The 23,762-nt window shown below is 47.5% G+C and overlaps 1 protein-coding gene across 2 annotated transcripts in view; it reads right to left on the minus strand.

The window, feature by feature from the left end:
* Positions 1-10,603: 10,603 nt before the first annotated feature.
* Positions 10,604-23,762, minus strand: part of PHF24 (PHD finger protein 24) — a 39,386-nt gene continuing 26,227 nt past the window's right edge. For both annotated transcript variants that reach the window (XM_016188046.2, XM_007522834.3), the window contains exons 3-8: positions 23,489-23,674; positions 18,198-18,276; positions 17,713-17,918; positions 16,239-16,399; positions 15,861-15,947; positions 10,604-15,248 (exon numbers count right to left, since the gene is read on the minus strand). In XM_016188046.2, the coding sequence (XP_016043532.1) occupies positions 15,152-15,248; positions 15,861-15,947; positions 16,239-16,399; positions 17,713-17,918; positions 18,198-18,276; positions 23,489-23,674 (816 nt within the window). In that variant the 3' untranslated portion in view covers positions 10,604-15,151. The remainder of the gene's footprint in view (positions 15,249-15,860; positions 15,948-16,238; positions 16,400-17,712; positions 17,919-18,197; positions 18,277-23,488; positions 23,675-23,762) is intronic.

Consider the following 23,762-nt stretch of genomic DNA (forward strand, 5'->3'; position numbering starts at 1 on the left):
CTTAACAGCAACAAGATACTTGAGATCAATGACATAGATAACATTTTGACAAGATTTTCTGGGTTCTAGGGCAAGACTTGGGCTTGAGGATTTCTGTGCTGGAGTTTACCATGAGCAGCCTGAAGAGGCTGAAGAGCTCCAGGTGGTGGCTGACGTGAGTGCTGTGGACAGAGGCACTGGGGACATGGTGGAATGGAAGATGAAGTCTTCAAATTGGGCCCATGTCTGTGCTGCTTGCCCTGTGCCTCACAGTGTATTATAGTTCCGGTCTCTTCCCAGAATGCTCACACAGCTGTATGCCCAGGAGGCAGACAGGATTGGGATTGCTCTTCAGATTTTTATAGATGAGGACACAGGTCCCAGAATGTCAAACTCCAAATAACCCTCTGGGTGGGGTGCTGGGAAAGAGAATACTAATTACTCCAGGCCTAGCAAATTTAAAGGCCATTGCTAAGCTTTAGGGAACGGCTTTCCCGAGAGACAGAGGAGTGCGCCAGAGCCAGAGCAGAGCAGTGCAGGCGTGGACAGCACTTCCAACAGCCCTGGGAACTGTGGCCGCAGGCAGGCACTAGGAGGGGAGCCCCCACCCCAGAAGGGCTCAAGCTGGACTGAGAGAGGGGAACCCTTGCTCACCATGGTGTGTGTGTGTGGGGGTAGTATCACAGAGGCTTAGCTTTCATGCTTGTTTGTTCTAAGGAATCAGTATTTGAGTTTATCTAATCTGGAGACTGTAAAGTATCATTAAGCTATTTTCAAATCTGGTGAATTGTTGTTGTGGTGGTCTGGTGTCGGGCTGCACCGCGTAGAAGAGAGCGGAAGTCCAGAGCAAAGGGGTACACAAATCTTTATTATAGGATGGGGGGGGGGGTTTGGTTCAGACCACGTGGAGCCAGCCGGCAATGGCCGTCCCCACTACCTGACCATGGGGGGGGGGAGAGCAGGGAGCGAGACCTCAGAGAGGGAGAGCTGAGAGCCCAGAGAGAGGGGGGCGGTGAGGGGGCTTTTTATTGGGTGACAACCAGGGGTGACGTGTAGGGCCAGGATTGGTTGAAGGGGGCACTCTAGGATTTTGCGGGGTGTAGAAAAACCTGGGGGCGGAGACTGCATCAGAATAACTCCTCAGCAACATCTCCTCCTATCCCTTTATATCTAAATGGACACAGTAAAGAAAAATGGAATGGAGCAGGCTTAAATGTTTTAGAGGAATGCCATGCTTAGGTGGGAAGATGTAGGACTTTCTGTGGAGGAGGGAAGGCTTAAATGGCTGCGAACCTTGTGAGATTTATGCGTCCTCCTGTGCTCAACCCCTCTTTAGAGAGAGAGACTTACCTGGAGAGACTCATCTCATAGGTTTAAGCGCAGCCTGCTCAACCATCTCTTCACAATATCTCTACATCTTTTCTATCTTTCTATCTAGTAATTGCATAAGATGTACAAAGTCTGTAAAAGACTATCATGGGGCAGAAACCTTTTGGGCATAAGCCTAAATGATATAACAAAATAGGAAGGGACAAGTGGGGGAGTAGTAAAAGCCAGTGTGGTGTGAAGGGAAGGATTGGTGTGTAAAGGAACATTCCCTGCTTGGGTGGGGAAAGGGGCAAGGGTACATAATGAGGGGGAGGCAGGAGGCATGACCTACCAAACAGAGGGACTATTTGGCATTGTATAGTCCCCAAGGCAACAGTCTGTAAAGTCTATGAATTACTCAGGATCAGTCTATGAAAAACCAGCAGTGTGAAGGGAAATAAGCTGCTTCAAAATTGTGTAAAATGTATATAGGGTATGTCAGAAAGTCCGATACAAGTCTCAGTCCGAAGTAGATGGCTAGGGGAAGAATTGGCAGGGGATGCAACGCTGCATGAGGGAGGTCAGCCACTGGAATGTTGCTTTTCTGTAGATAGCCAGCTGGAACTGCCAACACATGACAAGCAGGTCAGAAGCAGGAACGGTAACCAGGCATGAAGAAAGTTCTGTCCTTGGAGTCTGTGTATCAGGTTCTTCAGATCGCGTTGAGTGACATCTAGGGTTTCGGGGGGTGTGCCACGGTAGTCGTGCCATCTAGTGGGTGACGTCAGGGTGTGCAGGGGTTCAGATGGTTTTTCCGGGATTCCTGTGAAAGAAACACAAACAATCTGCTTCTCGTGGTTAATTTGAACTTGTAACAAGTTATAGGTTTGTTATAGTTGATACCTCGATGATTATAATTGGTTTAGAATCTCTTTATGATTTTATTTAAAGGTCATCTAATGTGACCTCCTGTAGCAGCCTCTACCGCAGGATCTTGAGACCAATTTTAGCTAAAATATGTATTTTAAACAGACTCAAATTGCTTAGAGAGTTAACGCATATTCGTGACAATGATTTTAATGTTTACAGTGCCAGATTGATGCCAGATCTGTTGTGGATTAATTTCCACAAGATAGTTTACAGGGCACCTTTGGGGGCCCTTCAAAGGTGTCCTGTATATAAAATTTATATAGTTTAGTTTTGGGAATGAATAGTCACGTTGAACATTTAGACTTTTACCTAAATAGTAAGTTACCTTAACAAATTAATTTTTACCTTGTCTGGTAAAAGTGTAGCTGTAGGGTTACACTTTTGACCGTTAAGTTAGTGTTACCAAACTTGAGACATACCCATAAACATTTAGTTATAACAAACTGGAGGAAAAAGAACTTTTGTTATAAAAACACATTATTTAAGAACAAATTTAAATCTGTCATTAGTCACACAGTTTAAGACTAAACACTTACATATATACCAAAACTATATATAAAATTCAAAAGAGGGAGAAAGAAAAAAATTTTGGAATGTTTCTGGACGTCACCAGAAACTTTGGCTGCATCCAGCATTTTTATATAAAGCCAATTACCTTTTAGAGTACTCCAAGCAGATGGGTCATGCAAACAAAAATTTTTTGTCATTCAACACACTCACTCACAAAAACAACTGGCCAGTTATAACATAAGACATACAGGGAAAGGGTAGGAGAAAGGTCTCTGTGAGCCAGATTTTGTAGGTTCTGCCATGTTGTATTATGGGTCCTGGGATGTATCCTGCATCTGGTCCTCTTGTAGTATTTCTTGTTCTTCAGGAATAACAGCGCCATCCTGCGGGTATTGTCGGACATGGCGGGCAGGAACCCAGACAGGTTTAGAGAAATTTTGAGGAAAAATGCATGTGAAACCCCTTCCCATGGTCAATAATGGGTCAGGCCCTTTCCAAATTTTATCGAGTGGGTCTCTCCATTTGACCTTAATAGATGGGAGGGTAGATGTTGTTTGCCAGTGAAGAATAATAGGGGGTAAGGCCAAGTTATTGTAAATATTAAAGAGATTTAACGTAGTTAAGGCTTTTGCTAGCTGGATATTGGGGGGATATGTTCCTCCTTTATCTTTATTTAGTTGAGCCTTCAGAGTTTGATGGGCCCTCTCGACAATGCCTTGTCCCTGTGGATTGTAGGGAATGCCCGTGGTATGAGTAATATTCCAGAGGGAACAAAAATCTTTAAATTGTTTGCAATTCCTAGAAGTGAAGCTGCGCGGGAAGCCACCTCCGGATGGTGAACCCCCCCCCCCCAACAACTAAGACAGTACAGATTTAAATTCGTGTTTAAAATGACATGTCTTCATAACAAAGGTTTCTCTCCTAGTGTATTAATGACCATGTTTATGTGTATGTTTAAAGTTTGGTAAACAGTAACTTTAAGGCTAAATTCTTACTAGACAAAGTTAAATGAAAAAAGGTTTTCAACGTAATTCTCATAAAGATAAAATTAACTTACATTTAAAGTCTGAGATAAAAATTAGTTAACAATCAATATATTTTAACTAAGTTGGTCTAAACAAAAGGTTAAATAGATTTGTTGATATGTAAAACTCTCCATTACCTTCTCTATTAGAAATGGTAGATCGCACAATGGCTATGCTAATTATTCTCATGCCTGAGGTTTCCTTTCCTGACTCCATCTTGAATGGGTGTAACAAAAGGTTAAAAAGACGTTGTTGCATAACAAAGGGCCAGCAGACAGCTCACATGGTGGAGTGTGTCTTTCCATGCACGGGGCCCTGGATTTGAGCCCTGGCACCATATGGGAGCACTATGGATGGCAGAGTGGTATTGTGGTGTCTCTAAGCTCTGTGTCTCCGATACCATTTTCTTTCTTTCCTTCCTTCCCCCCCTTTTTTGTACAAAATTTATTTATTTATCTGCAAGATACAGAGAAAAAAATTATTAGGGAAAAAAAAAAGACATTGTTGCTATGTAAAAGTCTCAAATTTCTTCTCTATTAGAAATATGCTAATAACAAGTTTTGTTTCATAGTAAGTAAGTTGCAGCCAGCTGCCTTTGGGACTCTAGGCCATTCACTGCCCCCATGCAAATGCCCGTCGAGGCAAGTAGCCCCCCAGAGACAAGAAATGTTTTTTTTTTTTAAAGCTGATAAAGTTTAGCCCACAGAGGCAAATATGGCCCCCTCAGGCCTTCCCTTAGCAGCACACTGGTTCTTGTTACTTGCTTACATGTTTCTCCATGTTTGTGCCAGTTTCTTTTTTAAAAATGCCTGTATGATATATGTTTCTGTTCACCCCACACCCTTGATACTATAGTCATTTAGTTAAAAATAAAAGGGGGAATTGTTGTATGCTTTACATTGGGTTCTAGTTCTCCCCCGCCAAGAGAATTGGATCAGTCCTTTTAATTTCGCGGGCCGCTTGGCCCCGCCCCTAGGGACCCCGCCAGAGTTCTAGAGTTCGAGAGTTGGAGAGGGTTCCTGAGTTACAGAGGAAGAGAGAGTGCTTGCGCCACTGCAAAGAGACAGCAGAGTTCTGTTTGGTGATTAGTTTGTCTTAGTTTATGAATCGTTGTTCCTGAATAAAGAAATACAGCTTCCCTGCCCAGCTGTTGTCTCTGCGTCTCTGTTACCCGCCCATGAAGCTAGCCCGGCCGGCTGGAGCCACCGAAAATTTTAACAACAGTGAATACTCTGGTGAGAGGAGGTCAGAGTGCCCTTTGAGGGAATGGATGAGCTCCGCTGGTGACGTAGGTACAGGCCTGGCGACCTGCTATTCCCAAGGGTCTGAACAGGGAGGTGCTGGGCCACACAGCAGTGGTTTCTTTGCAGCATGATTTGACAGGTAACACGACAAAACTGGTGAGAACGTGGGTGCTGGAGTCACAGAGGATAAACAACTCAGGTGCCAGAGCACATGGCTTACCATGCTTGAAGACCCAGGTTTGGGTCCCCGGCCACCACATGGAATCACCATGTATGAGGGAAGCTTCATGTACTGGGGAACTTTTAATTAAAAAAAATTTTTTTAATCTTTATTTTTTGGATAGACAGTCAGAAATTGAGAGGGAAAGCGGTGATAGAGAGGGAGAGAGACAGAGAGACACCTGCGGCACTGCTTCACCACTTGTGAAGCTTTCCCACTACAGGTGGGGACCAGGGGCTCGAACCTGGGTCCTTGCGCACTGTAACCTGTGTGCTCAACCAGGTGCACCACCACTTGGCCCCCCTTTTAAAAAATACATTTTATTTATTTATTTATTTAGTATCCAGAGTTATTGCTGGGGCTCGGTGAGAATCCACTGCTCCTGGAGGCTATTTTTTTCCTCTTTGTTGCCCTTGTTGTTTTATCATTGTTGTGGTTATTATTATTGTTGTTACTGTTGTTGGATAGGACACAGAGAAATCGAGAGAGGAGGGGAAGACAGAGAAAGAGAGAAAGATAGATACCTGCAGACCTGCTTCACAGCTTGTGAAGTGACCCCCCTGCAGGTGGGGAGCCGGGGGGGGGGGATCCTTATGCCGATCCTTGCACTTCGTGTCACGGGTGCTTATCCCACTGTGCTACTGTCTGGCTCCCTATTCTTTAAATTTTTTTTTTATTGTTGTGGTTATTATTGTTGTTGTTACTGATATCATCGTTGTTGGATAGGACAGAGAGAAATAGAGAGAAGAGGGGAAGACAGAGAGGGGGAGAGAAAGAAAGACACCTGCAGACCTCTTCACTGTCTGTGAAGCGACTCCCCTGCAGGTGGGGAGCCAGGGGCTCAAACCGGGATCCTCATGTGGGTCCTTGCGCTTCAGGCCACATGTGCTTAACCTGCTGCACTACAGCCCAACTCTCTTGGCCCCTTATTCTGTTTACTTATTAATGAGAGAGATATAGAAAGACCAGAAGGATGGTTTATGGTGGTGCTGGGAATTGAACTTGGGACTACAGAGCCTCAGGCATGGGAGCCTTTTTTTGCCTCCAGGGTTATTGTTGGGGCTCGGTTCCACTGCTCCTGCAGGCTATTTTCCCCCCTTTGTGCCCTTGTTATTTATCATTGTTGTTGTTATTATTGTTTTTGTTATTGCTGTCATTGTTGTTGGATAGGACAGAGAGAAAGTGAGAGAGGAGGGGAAGACAGAGAAGGAGGGAGAAAGAGACACCTGCAGATCTACTTCACCACCTGTTAAGTGACCCCCCTGCTGGTTGGGAGCCGGGGGCTTGAACCAAGATCCCTACACCGGCCCTTGCACTTTGTGCCATCTGCGCTTAACCTGCTGTGCCACTGCCCAGCCCCCAGAAGTCCTTGTGTATAACCACTATACTATCCCCCCAGCTTTTATTTGTGCTTGGTTTGGAGGCAGAGTATCTTCTATGTCCCACAGAGATGCTTTTACTGCCTGTACATGCTGCCTCCATTCACATTAGGCGAAAAAGGTGACTGGGGTTCCAGAATTCTCCAGAAACATCTACACTTCTTGGTTTAGCAGTGTTTGCTTTATTTTATTACACAGCACTGCTCAGCTCTGGTTTATGGTGGTGCTGGGGATTGAACCTGTGAACTTTGGTGCCTCAGGTGTGAGAGTCTTTACCATTATCACTGTGTTATTCCCCTAGTCCACCAGTGCTTTATATTTCTTTCTTTATTTTTAATTTTTATTGCTTTTTTTTATTGTTGTTGTTGTTGTTGGATAAGACAGAGAGAAATGCAGAGAGGAGGAGAGAAAGATAGACACCTGCAGACCTGCTTCACCGCCTGTGAAGTGACTCCCCTGCAGGTGGGGAGCCGGGGGCTGGAACCGGGATCATTACGCCGGTACTTGTGCTTAACCAGTAACACTACCGCCTGGCTCCCTATTTTTAATTTTTTAATGATATTTATTTCTTTATTGGATAGAGGCAGTCAGAAATTGAGAGGAAGGGGGAGCTAGAGAGGGAGAGAGACAGAGACACCTGCAGCCCTGCTTCACCACTCGCAAAGCTCTCCCCCTGCAGGTGGGGACCGGGTCCTTGTGCATTATAACATGTGTGCTCAACCAGGCGCACCACTACCCAGCCCCTCCCCATGTTTTACTTTTATTATTTTATTTTTTGTCCTTGTTGGGGCTTCATTGCTAAGGGCTGACTTTCTTTTTTCTTTTTCAGTTGGAGAGGGACAGTCCCCTGTGCCACCATAAAGAAGCCAGAGCTGAGTAGTGCTATGGAAGAAAAAAAAAAGTGGGACAGAGAACATGGATGGGTACTGGAGGACTGAGAAGTGGCCCAGCCAGTAAACAACACACATTATCATGTGTGAGGACCAGCAGTCAAGCCTCTGGCCACCACATAAGAGCATTATGCAAAGGGGAAACTTCAAGACTGGTGGAGTAGTGCTGTCTCTCCGCTGACTGAGTTTCTCAGAGGGAGGAAGGCCATAGCGCTCAGTCTTCCTCCAGTGCTGTAGGGGCTCATCTGGAATCTGAGTCATGTGCATGACAAAGCAGGCTTCCTCCTCGGTGAGTGATCTTGCTGACCCTTATGCTCTTTAAAAAAAGATCTAATTTATTTATGAGAGAGAGACCTAGAATGTCACTGGCACATTGAGAACTTGTATTTGCAAGTCAAGCACTCTGTTGATTATGCTACCTTTCAGACTGCATAAGTTTTTTAAAAACTTTTTTTTTATTATTTCTCTTTTGTTGCCCTTGTTGTTTTTTATTGTTATTGTAGTAGTAGTTGTTGTTGTTGATGTCATCATCGTTGGATAGGACAGAGAGAAATGGAGAGAGGAGGGGAAGACAGAGAGGGGGAGAGAAAGAGAGATACCTGCAGACCTGCTTCACCACCTGTGAAGTGACTCCCCTGCAGGTGGGGAGCTGGGGGCTTGAACCGGGATCCTTATGCTTTGTGCCAGGTGAGTTTAATCTGTTGTGCTACCGCCCGACTCCCTACATAAAAGTTTTTGAGAGGGTGATGAGAGAGGACAAAGCACTGCTCAGCTGTGGCATAAGCAGTATAGGGATTGAGCCTGCAGCCCCTTGGGTCTTAAACATGCAAGTTAGTGCTCTGTGAACTGTCTCCCTGCTGAGTTTGTTGACCCTGTTACATCATAGTGAGACAATTTGCAAAAATGGGGAGGAAACTTTTTTTTTTTTGCTTCCAGGGTTATCGACAGGGCTTGGTGCCTGCACCACATGAATCCACTGCTCCTGGATGCCATTTCCCCCCATTTTTTGTTGCCCTTGTTGTTGTTGTTATTATTATTGTTGCCATTGATGTTGTTGGATAGGACAGAGAGAAAGGGGAGACAGATAGACCTGCTTCACCGCCTGTGAAGCGACTCCCCTGCAGGTGGGGAGCCGGGGGCTCGAACCAGGATCCTTACGCAGGTCCTTGCGCTAAACGCTATGTGCCCTTAACCCGCTGTGCTACCTCTGACACACGGGAGGAAACTCTTATACCAGGAAGGGCCCAGAAGATCAGGAGAAAACACAGTTAATTAGCTTCTCTACTTTGTAGCTCAGCAATAACTGGGAAGAGTGCTTAAAACTTGCCCTGGGTGGGATGGGGATGCGTAGCATACTGGCCCACAGGCTAAAATTAATTTTATTTGTATTTATTTTTTGGCTCAGAGGGTCTTGTACATTGAGTTCCACCACTTCTGAATTGACTTTTTCTTTTCTCTTATTAATTAAAAATTTTAATTTACTTATTAAAGACAGCCAGAAATCGAGAGGGAAGGGGGTGATAGGGAGGTAGACAGAAAGAGAGACACCTGCAACACTGCTTCACCACTTGAAAAGCTTTCCCCCTGCAGATGGGGACTGGGGGTTCCAAACTGGGTCTTTGCACATTGTAACATGTGCGCTCAACCAGGTGTGCCACCATACGGCCCCATTTCTTCCTTCCTTCCTTCCTTTCTTTCTTTCTTTCTTCCTTCCTTCCTTCCTTCCTTCCTTCCTCCCTTTCTTTCTTTCTTTCTTTCTTTCTTTCTTTCTTTCTTTCTTTCTTTCTTTCCCGGCACACTGCACAGCTCTGGTTTATGGTGGGGGTGGAGGATTGAATCTGAGACCCTAAAGCCTCAGGCATTAGAGTATGTTTGCATAACCATTATGCTATCTTTCCCACCTATGACTTTTTCATTTTTTTAATTCAGATGAAGACAGAGAGGAAGAGACACCACAGCACTGGAGTAGCCCCTATACTGTGACACTCTCGTGTGGTGCTAGGCTCAGCACAGGGCTACTCGTATGGCAAGACAGGCGCCCTACCAGGTGAGCTGTCTCCCAGCCCATTCCTCAAGTTCTAATAACAAAGCTAAACTCTTGACTCCTGGGTCGGCAAAACAGCTTACTTGGATAGTGTGCTGCTTTGCATAGTGTGCTGCAAAGGTGAGGGAGGAGGAGGAAGAGAAGGAGAAGAAAACTAAGGCCCTTTTTTTCTTCAGTGTTCGCTTCTTCTGTCTATGGTGAACTGCTTGACTCACCCCACCCCCCAAATTACTGGATTCTGCTTTCATGTAATTTCACTGCTCCTGGGATGATGCTTCACTAGATAGAGGGAGACACAGGGCTAGGTGGTGTGTTGGGGAATTATGCAGATGCAGTCTTTGCCCTCAGGTTTTGCCACTTCCCGCGATATTCTCAAGTGCCTCTCCCAACCAATCCTGTCCTGACACGTCACTCCTGGTTGTTTCCCTATAAAGCCCTCCTGCTTCTGCCCCCTCACTCTCTCCCCCGGTTTTTTACCTCGGTGACGGAAGGGTGGTGGGCGTAGTGGGGATGGCCATTTTTGGCTAGCTCCACGTGGCCCGAACTGCTGCATTCTCACCCAACCCTGAGGTGACACTGCGAATAAAGGATTGTGTTCCCTCTGCGCTTGGATTCTTTCTCTTCCGCATCCCGCCACCGCAAAGCGACAGTGGTGGCGCACCTGGTTAAGTGCACACATTACGGTGTAAGGATGCAGGCTCAAGCCCCTGGCCCCCACCTGCAGGGGGAAGTTTCATGAGTGGTGAAGCAGGGCTGCTGGTGTCTGTCTTTCTCCCTCTCTCTATTTCCCTCTCCCCTTTCAAGTCCTCTCTGCCTCTATCCAATAATAAAAAGATTTAGAGAGATACAACACTAGAACTTCCCCCAGTACCTGTGGCACTCTTGTATGGTACTGGGGTTTGAATAGAGGTGGTATTCATGGCAAGGCATCTGTGTACCTATTACGTTATCTCTGGGACCCTACTGTCTTCTTTGTTGCTTCTGTCTTAGACGTAGATTCAGAAACCAGCTAATAAAAGAAAATCATATTTAAATTTGGCACAAGCTCCCAACAACAGGAAACAGGAAGCCAGATTAGCATCATGATCTCTTTATTATGATTTCCACTGTGCCCAGCCTCTGGGAGTATCAGCTCCTTCTGCGGTGAAGGCTGAGCCACCGGGAGGAACATGCAGTGTAGTGCTGGGAAAGCAGGGCTCGGGGATGCTCCCCTCAGCTTACTGACAAGCTACCTTCTATGGAAAAGCACACAGCAAGGCCAGGAAGGACCAGAAAGCTCTGCATCCTCCACTGTTACTGGAACGCTCCCTGGGCTCCCCTCACAAGCCTGTGGCAGGGAAACAGGTCAGAGGCCAAGTTTAAAGGCCTTTGTTCCACCACACATATGGGAGAGTTTTGCTACTTAAGCCTTGGTTTGATACCACCTGTGCTCATGTGAACCACACTGTCTAAACTGGAATGTGATTTCAGTTTTAGTCACTGGTCCAGGCCTGACACCCCATCTATGCTCCAGGTCATCAGAGCATGTGGTCCACAGGCCAGGGTTTCCTTAGTGCTAGTTTGGTCTAGTAGAAAGTCTGTAGCCTTTTTGTGTTTGTTTCTAAAAGCAGAGACAGCAGGAAAGTGCCCAGTCCTGCCCACTCCAGGGCTGAGCCTTGGAGAACAAATATGATGCACTGATTGACCCACAGCTCAAGTTCTCTGTGGTCTGGGCTGTGGCCAGGATCCCTGAGGAATCCTGAGCAAATTCAAATTCAGTGGCATAAGAAAGTCATCCAATAGTGGGGTAAGAAAGGGCTGGGCTCTAGGTGCTGTTAGGGAAGGCTCTGAAATTATGGTATCAAGGTGGGTTTGCTTTTTAGTGCTAAGTATATATTCACTTTTATGTTGCTGGCTTGAAGGGGTCACATCTGCGGGGTCACTAGACCCACCTACTGTGGTTCTTAGTCCTGCCTGATGGTCACTCTCAGCTGTTGGGAAGGGGGACGGTCTAGGATGGCTTGGGAATCCTGCCAGATCACGTTTGCTGAGTGTCTTTCTTGGCTTTAGGACTTGCAGACACCACTCTTACTAAAGCCATGAGACCTGTAATGGTTGAGCTTGTGCTTTGGGTTGGGATCAATCCTGATTCACACCCCTGCCTTCATGAGATACCCTCTCCCGGGCAGTTTGATTCTGTGCTTCTCACACTAGTGACAAGAATGTTAGGACCCTAGATCTGACTATTCAGGCAAGGCCCTGGACTCTCCAGTCCCACTGGGACCCCCCAAAGCTGGAAAGGCCAGTGTCTGCCCTGAAGCCTGTCATTTGGGCTGAGAGTGGGAAGAGGTAATGTCCTGGCTTCAGCTGTGGCTGTCCTTGAGAGGGGGTCAGTACCTATGAGGGAGGGAACCACCCCACCCCTGGGGCCCGGAGGGCCTCTATCTATAGGGGTGAGTTTCAGGAGAGGAAGCCACAGGGCAGAGCTGGGAGGCGACGTGGCCTTGGCAGACCCTGTCCTTGCAGCTTCACCACGTCATCTGATGCCCTGTATTTAAATCTGAACACACGGAAGGGAATGTTGGATGGAAAACAGGCTGAGGGTGAGTGGTTTTCTGAAGGGCATTATCTGTAACCCTAGCCTCCCTTGCTGGGGTAGGGGGTAGAGTGGGGCAGCACTTGGGAAAAGCACTAGATTGAAATTTGGGGCAGCTAAGAAGAAACAAGTGTGACATTATTTCATCCCCTTATTTGAATCTAATTTTTGTACTTGGCACAACTTCAGTCACAGTGATGGAAGGACTTGTCAGTGTAGAGGAGAGGGGAGTGGGCTTTACTAGGTTCCTAAATTAGAATGTCTCCACACATGCTGCAACAGGGCCACAGATTTGGACTCAATGAAGGAAGATTCTGGACAAGGGACTTGGAGTAGGGGCTTCTGCAGCTCTGAATTGGGAGAGCAACTTGAGTTTCTCTTGTGGTAAAAAGCTTGAGAGCTACAGAGAAGAGGCAGGCTGCTTCTCTGTGCTTCCCACAACTCTTGCTGATTGGGGGCACTCTCTTGGAGGCAGTGTCCCCCAGACCCTCTGCAGTTCACCCCTCCAAGGAAGCTTGTTGATCTACCACAGGGAAAGAGGTGATCCCACATGGACCTGAGCCTGCTGTGGAAGGACTCTGAGACCTGCTTTGCCAAGCCCTGACAAACAGATGGCCTTAGACAGCCTGAGATCTCAGATCTTTCTCCAGTCGTCCACAGGGTACTAGAAGCTGCAGCTCCAGGGAGGTAGGCATCACCTTGATCTGTGAAAGGCCAGGGAACAAGACTTCCAGTTCCCGTGACTCAGGAGGATGCAGAAAAAGCTGTTCACCTCTCACAGCCCAGACCTTATCTAGAGTAATGCCTAGCCCATGAGATCAAGCAATCCAAGGCCACTGTTGATGAAAATTAGTTTGCCAGAAGAGGAAATAAAGCCCCTGGACTTGATATGCTTCAATCTTCTCAGTGCAGACCCCCAGGTCTGGAAGCTTCAGATGTGGTTCTTAGGCCCAAGAATACTGTGCTTGCTTTTTTCCCTTTTCCTCCCTTCCTTTTTAAAAATTTATCTTTATTTATTTATTGGATAGAGACAGTCAGAAATCGAGAGGCAAAGGGGAGACAGAGAGACACCTGCAGCACTGCTTCACCACTCGCAAAGCTCTTCCTGTGCAGGTGGGGACTGGGGCTTGAACCCGGGTTCTTGTGCATTGTAACATGCACTCAACCAGGCGCGCCACCACCTGGCCCCCTTCTTTCCTTTTTTACTTCCTTTCTTTCTGTAGGACTGAATAATAAATATTGACTCGTCTTGTTGTTAGTCTTAGGAATATGGTTAAAGATTATTTATAAACCCCTGTGGGTTTTGAAATGTAAGGAGCCTACACATGAAGATAAATCCATTTTCTTCAGTTTAGGCCTACGCCACCCAATCCCAGGAACTTTGCACCCTGCTTCAAGGTCAGGCAGCTTCTGTAGGAGACCATGGGTGCCCTGCCCTGCTCTGCAGCTCCCCAGCTCCTCTGACTAACCCAACACTGAGGGCTCTTAGCTGTTTCTGTAATACCCAGTGCAGTTCGAGTGCCTTGAGCAGTGGGGATAAGTTAGCTGTTGCAGGATTAAATTAGTCATCTCTCAAATAACTCTTTAAAGTCATAGCTGGCTAAGCCTGTCATTAGACTGGAAATAGAAACCTGGACCCCAGAGGCAAGGCTGACCCACAACATGCACTGACTCGAGAATCTGATGAGAACACGGGGAAGGGAGCTATGGGGCTTAGAAGCCAGGCTGGGTACCCTTGTGGCAATTTCTGTTTGTAAAGTTTTTTCCACATTAGGCCCACACCCTAGCCTGGTGGGGAAGGACATGTAGAGAGCAGTGGGGGTGGAGAAGGGTTAACTCCCTTTCCCTCCTTCAGTGAGACTTTGCTGGAACTTTCTCTGCTGGAGAGATTCACCGCAGCCTCTTCATCTCAGTGTCGTGGTGGCTGGAAGGAGTCCCTGCTCAGGGCTTCTGTGCTGCTGCTTTTTCTTGGGCAGAGGAAGAGGAAGAGGGTGACTGTTCTCCACGTAACAGCAGACTTTCTAGGTCAGCAGTTGAGCTGAGATACAAGGATGGCGAAGTTTATGGTGTCTTCTCTCTCCTTCTAGCCAAACTTGGTCCTCAGTGGAATTCAGGCTTTGGGTCCCTGTACTTGAGTGAAGCATGTAACACAGAGGGCTGTGACTCTGGCCACCACACTCCTTCTATTAAGGTCCCTTTTGGGCTCTGGGACATAAGCTCCCATTTGAAGAACAGAGGCTAGGATGGTTCACCCTGGCTTGTGACTGCTCTTAGACTTCTGGACTTGGATGACCTGGCTGAGAAGTTCCAAGCACTCTGGGTCCTGGGGGGGAGGGCCTGCTTCCTCCTTTTCCAATCAGGATCCCACAGATTAATTGCCCTCTCTATCACCAGGAACTGGAATAAACAAAGGGCTGCAGTGCAGTGGTGGCTTTCAATCACTTCTCCACCCACAGTGCACCTGAGGGACACAGCACACATTTACCAGAACGGGGACTCACCACAGAGGGGATTCTCAGTGGGGGAAGAAGCCTGCTAGCATCTCTAAGAGGGAATGTTAGTCTGATGTGTCCCTTCTTAAGAATCACCTGGTCACAGACTTATCAACCGGAAATCAGAACTGACCAATGGAAGGGGACAGTAGAGACCCTCTCATCTACACCAAGGGTGCGTGGGGGTCTGGGTTCCACAAAGGGACTTTTGTCCTTTTTTACAGCCACAAAAGAACCAGGTGTGTGAAGGCATGAAGGGCTAGGTGTGAGTCTGTGTATGTGTGTGCACTGGCAGGTCCCGTCTGTCACGTGAGGGGATGGGCATATCCAGGGTAGTTGACGCCGCAGCTCCCTGGGCTTCTCCCCAGCCACTATGTTTACTGCCTCTGCCGGGAGGGGGACAGTGACTTCAGTGACATCAAGCTTAGTGACAAATTGAGATGCTGGCAGTGCTCCTTCCCCATCAGTCTCAGTACCACAATTTGGTGGGGGAAAGGGAGGAAGGGAAGAAGAGAACACCACCATCCGTCCCCAGCACAGAACTTCTGATCCACGCTATCCGGGGGGCTTCAGGTGAATGGCTGCGCTGTTGGGGCGGGCAGCCAGGATGTAGATGATGTTCTCCTGCAGGAAGGTCGGCCAGTCCACAGATCTGGAATGAAAAGGAAGAGCAGATTGGGAGGCTGGCTGAAGAGCCCGGAGCTAAAACTGATACCTGTGGCAGCATGGCCTGAGCTGGATGAAACTCAGGGGAGCTCTGGCTCGTGCCTGACAAGGTCACGGCTGGCTGTGCTTCTAGGCCACTGAGGTAACTGGCAGGCCCTGTGGGGGTCACGTGCACTCTTTTTATATATATATTTACTTATTTATTCCCTTCTGATGTCCTTGTTGTTTTATTGTTGTAGTTATTATTGATGTCGTCGTTGTTGGATAGGACAGAGAGAAATGGAGAGAGGAGGGGAAGACAGAGAGGGGGAGAGAAAGATAGACACCTGCAGACCTGCTTCACCGCCTGTGAAGCGACTCCCCTGCAGGTGGGGAGCCGGGGTTCGAACCGGGATCCTTACGCCGGTCCTTGTGCTTTGCGCCACCTGTGCTTAACCCGCTGTGCTACTGCCCGACTCCCCATGTGCACTCTTACGGTCTGATTTCTGGGGTGGGCTCTTACTAATTTGGGGTGGTGAAAGGTAATACCCTCTCTTGCTTGTGTGTGTGAGTGCTGGAGGCAGGGGTACAGACAGTGGGGTGAGGAGGTTCCACTCACCTGGACTCCTGCTCTGTGGGCATTAGGGCCTTGTCCTGGCCCTGGCCCTCTGGACTGCTGTCCGCTATGGGAGCCACATGACTGATGCTGTTAGGCACAAGGACACATAGTCAGGAGGGGGATTGTGCAGGCCTGTCCCTTCCCAAACTCTTAGTGACTCCCTGGCTTGAGGTGTTTATGTCCAGGATACGGGTGAGGGAGAACAGAGAAGAGGCCACCCTATGTCCTGACCAATTGGAATCACTGTCCTGGGTCTGACGCACAGGAGGAGTCTGTCCTCACAGTTGGCAGGAGAGATGGGGAGGTACCTTCCAGGTCGAGACCTGGAGGTAGGAGGAGGGCATGTCAGTGGGACCAGTGTTTGTGTGGGGAGAGGACCTGACGCTGCAGGAAGGAGCCTCTGGGAGGCGTTTGCAGAACCAGGAGTGCTGGGCACGGCGGCACTCTGCCTCGCTGATGGTGCTCCTGTTGCCCTGTGCCAGGAAGGTAGCTCGGGCCCGCTCACGCTCCTTGACTGTCAGGAGCCTTAACAGAGAGTTCTGGGGAAGAAAAGACAAGTATAAACCTTGGAGATGAAAATGTTTTATAAACCATCAACAGAGAGCATCCTATCTCCATTATGACCTTTGCAACCTTTCCTTGCTGCCCAGGGCTGGGAGATAACTCACCCAGAAGAACACATGCCTTGTGCTTATGGCTGGAGCTCAAATCCCAGCACCACATGGGAACACCATGGTGTTGGTCTGCTTCTAATTCTGCTTCTAAGACCCTTTCTGTTTTGATCATCACGTCAGGTTCCCCTGCATTGCTTAACCTGTGGCCTATTTACATAATCACTGTTTTACCTGAGACCTGCCCTGCCTGCAGGACACTGGTTTAATCTCACTGGTTCACACTCTCTTTTTACTCTGCCCCCTCTCCTAGTCACACCCTGTTTTACACCCTACCACTTCCTTCCTGGAGAGTATAAATGCAGATGAATAAAGCCAGCATGGCACTGCACTGCTTCCCAGCTCAGCCACAAGTCCCTGGTCGTCTGTCTCCCTCCTGTGAAGCTAGTCCGGCACCATGGGAGACATATGGGAGCTCCAGGGATGGTGGAGTGATGCTGAGGGGGTTTCTCTTCTTTCTCTAATTCTCATATTCTTTTAAAATATTCCTTTTCCTTCCTTCCTTTCCTCCTCCTTTTTTTTTTTTTTTTGCCTCTGGGGTTATCACTGGGGCTCAGTACCTGCACTATGAATCTGCTGCTCTGGGGGGCATTTTTTTCCCATTTTGTTGCCCTTGTTGTTATTGCTATTGTTGGATAGGACAGAGAGAGGAGAGGAAGACTGAGAGGGGGAGAGAAAGGGACACCTGCAGACCTGCTTCACTGCCTGTGAAGTGACTCCCCTGCAGGTGGGGAGCCAGGGGCTCGAACCGGGATCCTTATGCTGGTCCTTGAGCTTTGCACCATGTGTGCTTAGCCCGCTGTGCTACTGCCTGGCCCTCTTAATTCTCCTTTTCTTTATCCCTCAAAGTAATAAAAGAATGAAAAACTTGGGAGTCTGCTCAGTGTTATCACATATGCACAAGGCCCAGATTCATTCCTCAGAAGGAGTTGCCCTGAGCCTTTCCAGAAGCACCACTATGTTCAGAGGAGCGCAGTGTAAGCCAGTTTTCCTTGGGCAGTTTCTCCAGTCCAGTAGGAGTCACCTGCCACCGAGTGGAACCTGAGCCCTTTTCTCACCCTGGTCCCTGCTCAGACAATACCCAGTGCCCCCTCAACCTGCCCAACCTGCTTCTGGGCAGTGTCATGTGGTCACTAACCATGGCCACTCCCCCCGCCACCTCCACTCCGTGCTGACCTCACCTGGGGACGCAACTGCTGCAGAAGTAGAAGGGACTCATGGGACAGGAAGTCAGGCCACTCGACGTGGCCTCGACGTTCAGGGTCCAGGGCAGCAAACTGGCGGGCTGCCTGCTCTTCTTGCTCCTCACTTAGAGCTCTGTCACTGTCCCCACGCTTTGCTGCTTGGTGACGGTAGCGCACAAAGTCCTCCAGAGTCAGGGAACAATCTGTGGGGAGCAATCCTGTGCTGTCCATGCCCACCCAGCCCTCCACTTCTGAGACACCACCACCCACCTATAGAGCACCCTGGCTCTCTTGTTTCCCACAGCCAGGAGAGCTCAGGCTGCAGTCATGGATGGGTCCTTGACAGCTAACATCATGGGAGCAGAAAACCATTTACTCCCCCGGCACTCAAATTTCAGAATGTTCCTTTCATGGCTCATCCTAGAAAATCGAGGGAGACATCTGCCTGTCCATCTCCCCCCAGCAGCACCACTCAGCCTCACCAGGGATGACTTTGCACTGCTGGAATGTTTCCATGAGGCTGTACATTTCCTCCTCTGTTAGCAGCAAGTTGAGGTTGTCCTGGGGGGAAAAAAAAAGGAAGAGCTGAGTTTGTAGCCTTATGGATCAGTAAGAAAGTAAGGAGGGGCCAGGTGGTGCCATATGTGGTTGAATGCACATGTCATGATGCACAAGGACCCAGGTTCAAGCCCTTGGTCCCCACCTGCAGGAGGACGGCCTCACAATTGGCAAAACAGTGCTGCAGGCATTGCTCCTTCTTTCTTCCTCTCTGTCTTCCCCTCTCTCAATTTCTCTGTCAGGTCAAAAAATAAAGAAAGAAATAAAAAGTAGACAAGAGATCAAGAGGGCTGGAAACAATATTTTAACTGGAAGACAGTTATGGGATCGTCTCTTTTTATATTTTACACTTACAGTTAAGGAAACTGAGAAACCAGAAACATGAAAGTACTTGCTCAGGATTGCCCAATTCTTGGGCAGAATCTTTCCCAGAATCCTTATATTCTAACTCCAGCCCCAAGTTGTTTTTATTAAAATTGTGGGTTTTTAAAAAAATATATATATTTATTTATTTTCCCTTGTGTTGCCCTTTTTTTAAAAAATTATTGTTGTAGTTATTATTGTTGTTGTTATTGATGTTTTTCTTGTTGGATAGGACAGAAAGGAATGGAGAAAGGAGGGGAAGACAGAGAGGGGGAGAGAAAGATAGACACCTGCAGACCTGCTGCACCACCTGTGAAGCGACTCCCCTGCAGGAGGGGAGCCGGGGGCTCAAACCGGGATCCTTACGCCGGTCCTTGCGCTTCGCACTACCACCCACTCCCTTTTTCCTTTTTAAAAGGTTATTTAAATATTTTTTATTAGTGAATTAATGTTAATTTACAAAATTACAATTGGGGTATAACTTCACACCTTTCCCACCACCAGAGTTCTGTGTCCAGTAGAAAGCTACTGGAAACTACATTAGTTCTCCCAAGGTCACAGATATAGGTTGACTATTATTTCTATTAAAAAATATATGTATCTATACATTTTCTTTTTTTTTTTTTTGTCTCCAGGGTTATTGCTGGGGCTCGGTGCCTGCACCACAAATATACTGCTCCTGGAGGACATTTTTTTCCCATTCTGTTGCCCTTTTTGTTGGCATTACTGTTGCCATTGATGTTGTTGTTGGATAGGACAGAAAGAAATGGAGAGAGGAGAGGAAGACGGGGGGGGGAGAGGAAGATAAGACACCTGCAGACCTGCTTCGCTGCTTGTGAAGCGACTCCCCTGCAGGTGGGAAGCCGGGGCTCGAACCAGGATCCCTACGCCAGCCCTTGCGCTTTGCGCCATGTGCACTTAGCCTGCTGTGCTACTACCCAACCCCTTGCTATGGTCTTATTTTTTTTTTTTTTATGTGAAGATGATATTTTAAAAAGCCTTGGGACTGGGTGAGATTATCCAGAGAGAAAATGTGGAAAGAAAGGAAGGAGCAATGAATGGTCTGAGAAGTGATTCAGTGGCTAGAAAGCTGGACTTATAAGCGATGAATTTCTGAGCTTGTTCGATCCCTGACATCACATGTGCCAGAGTGATGCTCTGGTGATCACTTCTCTCTTGCTCTATTAAATCTCTGCTAAGCAAATGTTAAAAAAACAAAAAACAAGGGCAGGTATGTGAATAGGGATAAGTGGAGAAGAGAGCAGAACAGCCAAGGAGGTAAGAGAGAACCCAGGAAGGTGTATGCGATGGCTTCATGACTTGAACCCAAGTGAAGGGAGTTTCATGGAGCAGTGAGTGGTCAACTGTGCGGTGATCCCTGCATTTAGAAAGAAAGAGTCTATCGGTGAACCAAGCAGTTTTGGTGAATGGTGGGGATGAAATCTGGTTGGGATCTAGAGGAAGCCAGTGAACAAACAAATGAACAAACTATATATTATCAGGGGCTCCTTGAGGCTCACTTTCTCTCAACTGCTGTTTTCTCCAGCTTCCTCCACCCCTCTCTCCAGTGCTACTATACCTTTCCCATGTGGTACCAACGCTCAGACCTCCAGGACCAAGCACAATGGCAAGACAGATACCTTATGCAGTGAACTATTTCTCTGCACCGGACAGTGCTTGTTTTAAAGGGAAAGAGCAAGATGAGTTACTAGCTGAAACGAGATGGTAGGAGTTTGGATCTGAGTGAAGGAGTTGTTGCAGAGGGCAGGTTTGAGGGGCTGGGGTACCTGGTTTGGCGCACCTAGGGTGAAGCACAAGGTCCCGTACAAAGATCTGGGTTTGAGTCCCTGGCTCCCCATCTGCAGGGAGGAAGCTTCGGATGGTCTTATTTTTTACTGCTGTATGGAGAGTGTATCAGAGGAATAAACCCCAGAGTGCTGTTAGATATTGCAATACATAAGAAAACAGTTAAGATGAATGATTAAGACATGCCAATGGAGAAAAGGAGAGAGATTTCAGGCACATTATGAGACAGAATGAATAGGACCTGTTGACCAGTTAGATGTGATAAGGAGGGAGAAGAATGAGTTGACAGTTGTAATTGGGATAGAGTTGGTGCTATTACTATTCACAGAAGTAATGAATGGAGGGAGACCAGTGTTGTTAAAATTTCAGAGGCTCTTGCCGGGCCGGCTAGCATGTAACGCATACGACAGACCAGGTGTAGGGAGAGAGGTGAGGAGGGGGAGGATTTAGAGATGTTAGTCTGTAAGGCAGGGCTTTTTATGTGGTGCGTCCCAGCCGGGGATATGCTGTTGAAGTATCTGAGACAGAGAAGCTATAGAAAAGGTGTTATTTGTTCAAAAGTGGGGTCTTTGCTTTAGGCTTCAGGAAGAAGGGGATCAATAGGCTGTGGGAAGAAAAGAACTAGCAGCTGCTTCTCACCCTGAACTCAGTGAGTTCTGAAGACACCTCCAGGACATCAGCAAAGACTTGAGCGTTCTTTGGGGTGCTGGCAATGGATGTGAGGATTTTTTTCTTGTCTTCCATTAAAAAGTTGTAAGGTGGGATCGGGTGGTGGTGCACCTGGTTGAAGTGGTGCACCTGTTTCCATGTGCAAGGACTAGGGTTCAAGTCCCCTGGTCCTCACCTGTGGGGGAAAGCTTCACAAGTGGTGAAGCAGGGCTACAGGTGTGTGTCTCCCTCTATATTATCCCCTTCCCTCTTGATTTCTCACTGTCACTATTCAATAAATAAAGATAATAATAATAATTATTATTATTAAAAAAAGGCCCTTGGAGTTCATTGTTCTTATAAAAAAAGTTGTAAGGCACTTGTACATAACTTGCAAAGTTCCGAATCAAAAGGCCTTTGCTGTGTAATTCACATAAAGATCACTTTAGGGATGAAGAGCACATTGTCTGAAGGGTCAGGCAGTAGATCAAAGGAAGATGTTATGGTGTATTGCACTAAAGTAAAAGACTCTGGGGTGGGAGGGCTGAGGTCCTGAAACCTGATGGCAGAGGACCCAGTGGGGGTTGTATTGTTATGTAGAAAACAAAACAAAAACGAAAACCAAGATCTTAGCAATAAGAGGTTTTCCTGTGACAGAATCTGTCCCTATGGGAAGCAAGGCAGTTAGGATTTCAGGAGGGTTTTTAGATCAGCACAATAAATGTCAATTAGAGACTACTACAGCGAGCGCTGCTCCAAGTAGAATTACTTTTCATTGTTGTCGTTGTCTGGGCCAGGTGAGCCATTTTGCTGGGCCAGCATTACTTTTGAGTAATTAGGCCTAAACCTAATCATTTAAGCCTCTAGCTCAGTGGTTCTTAATTGAGGGTGATCTTGCTCCTATGGGACACAGTTAGTAAGGCCTGGAGACAATCTCAGCTGTTGTAACAGGGGAGGTGGAGAGGTGCTGTTAGCATTCAGTGGGGTAGAGACTAGGGATAGTGCTTAATGTCCTGCAATGCACACAGTCCCCCACAGCAGAGTTACTGGGCCAAAAATGTTAGCAGTGGACACACAGATTTGCAGAGTCCTTCCCAATTTTCTATGTACCATTAAACCCACTGTCTAATGTTACCTTCATCACAGTCCTGTGAAGTAGTCTAGACAGGTTAGCTTTCATTTCAAAGATGGGAAAACAGATATCACAGGACCAGTCAAAAGTAAAACCAAGGGAGAAAAAATGAAGTAGAAGCAATGAGCAGAAAGGCACGGAGCAGGGCAGGGGAGACAGAATGATGGTTATGCAGTAAGATTTCATGCAGGGCTGGGCAGTGGCACAAGGACCCAGGTTCAACCCCCCAACCCCCACTGGCAGGGAGGAAGCTTCCCAACACTGAAGGTCTATCATCTGTCTGTCTACCAATCTATCACCCACTCCCTTTCAATTTCTCTCTGTCCTATTAAAATTAATTAATAATTAATAAAAAGATTTTTCATTCCTAAGGCACCAAAGATCCCAGGTTCAATCCCCAGCACCACTGTCAGTCAAAGCTGAGCAGTATTCTGGTAAAAATAGAACAAGGCAAAACAAAAGAATGACCTGGAGGTGGTATCATCAAGAAAGTGTGAGAGTGTTGGCCTTCAAAGACCAAGGGTCAGCTCCCAGCATCTGGTGTATCCTCTTCCTCTCTTTCTCTTTTTCCCTTTACCCCCCATGTTAATAGATAAATCTTTTTTTTTTTTTTTTTTGCCTCCAGGGTTATTGCTGGGGCTCGGTGCCTGCACTGTGAATCCAGTGCTCCCGGAGGCCATTTTTTTCCATTTTGTTGTTGTTATTGTTATTGTTGCCATTGATGTTGTTGTTGGATAGGACAGAGAGGAATGGAGAGAGGAGGGAGGACAGAGAGGGGGAGAGAAAGATAGACACCTGCAGACCTGCTTCACCGCCTGTGAAGTGACCCCCTTGCAGGTGTGGAGCCAGGGGCTTGAACTGGGATCCTTATGCCGGTCCTTGCACTTTGCATCATGTGCGCTTAAGCCGCTGTGCTACCGCCCGACTTCCAATAGATAAATCTTAAAAAAGAAGAAAAGAAATAGGGTATGTGGGGGGAGGTAGCATAATGGTTGTGCAAAAAGACTCATGCCTGAGGCTCTGAGGTCCCAGGTTCAATCCCCTACACCACCGAATCCAGAGCTAAGCCGTGATCTGGTAAATAAAATAAAATAAGGTATAGTGCCAAGATAGAGAGAAAGCCTAACGTAGCTCCAGGATCTTTTCATCTACTACTTTTCATCTACTCAGTCTCTGCCAGAAGCCAGCAATCTACAACTGGTCCTCCAGGAAAAGTGTCAGGTTCCCTGTGGTGCAGCAGCCCGCCATCCCTGTGTCCAGGCTCACACAGTAGTGGCAGCTCCAGCCCGTTTCCGTGTGGGCCGTCTCGATCACTTCCGCAGCACTGTCTCCTTGGATGTAGCCCATGCGGCGTAGGCAGCCATCATGGAAAACCCTGGTGCACACCCTGCACGGGAAGAGGCTCTCAGCTGTCCAGACTTCACAGACGTCACACATCTCATCGTTGATGACCTGGGGGAAAGATGTCAGGAATGAACAGGGATGTTTAAGTACAGTCAGCAAGATGACATGGCCACCAAGTACGGTGCTACCGGTACAG

The sequence above is a fragment of the Erinaceus europaeus genome, chromosome 10 (genome assembly GCF_950295315.1).
Source record: "Erinaceus europaeus chromosome 10, mEriEur2.1, whole genome shotgun sequence".
NCBI lineage: Eukaryota > Metazoa > Chordata > Mammalia > Eulipotyphla > Erinaceidae > Erinaceus > Erinaceus europaeus.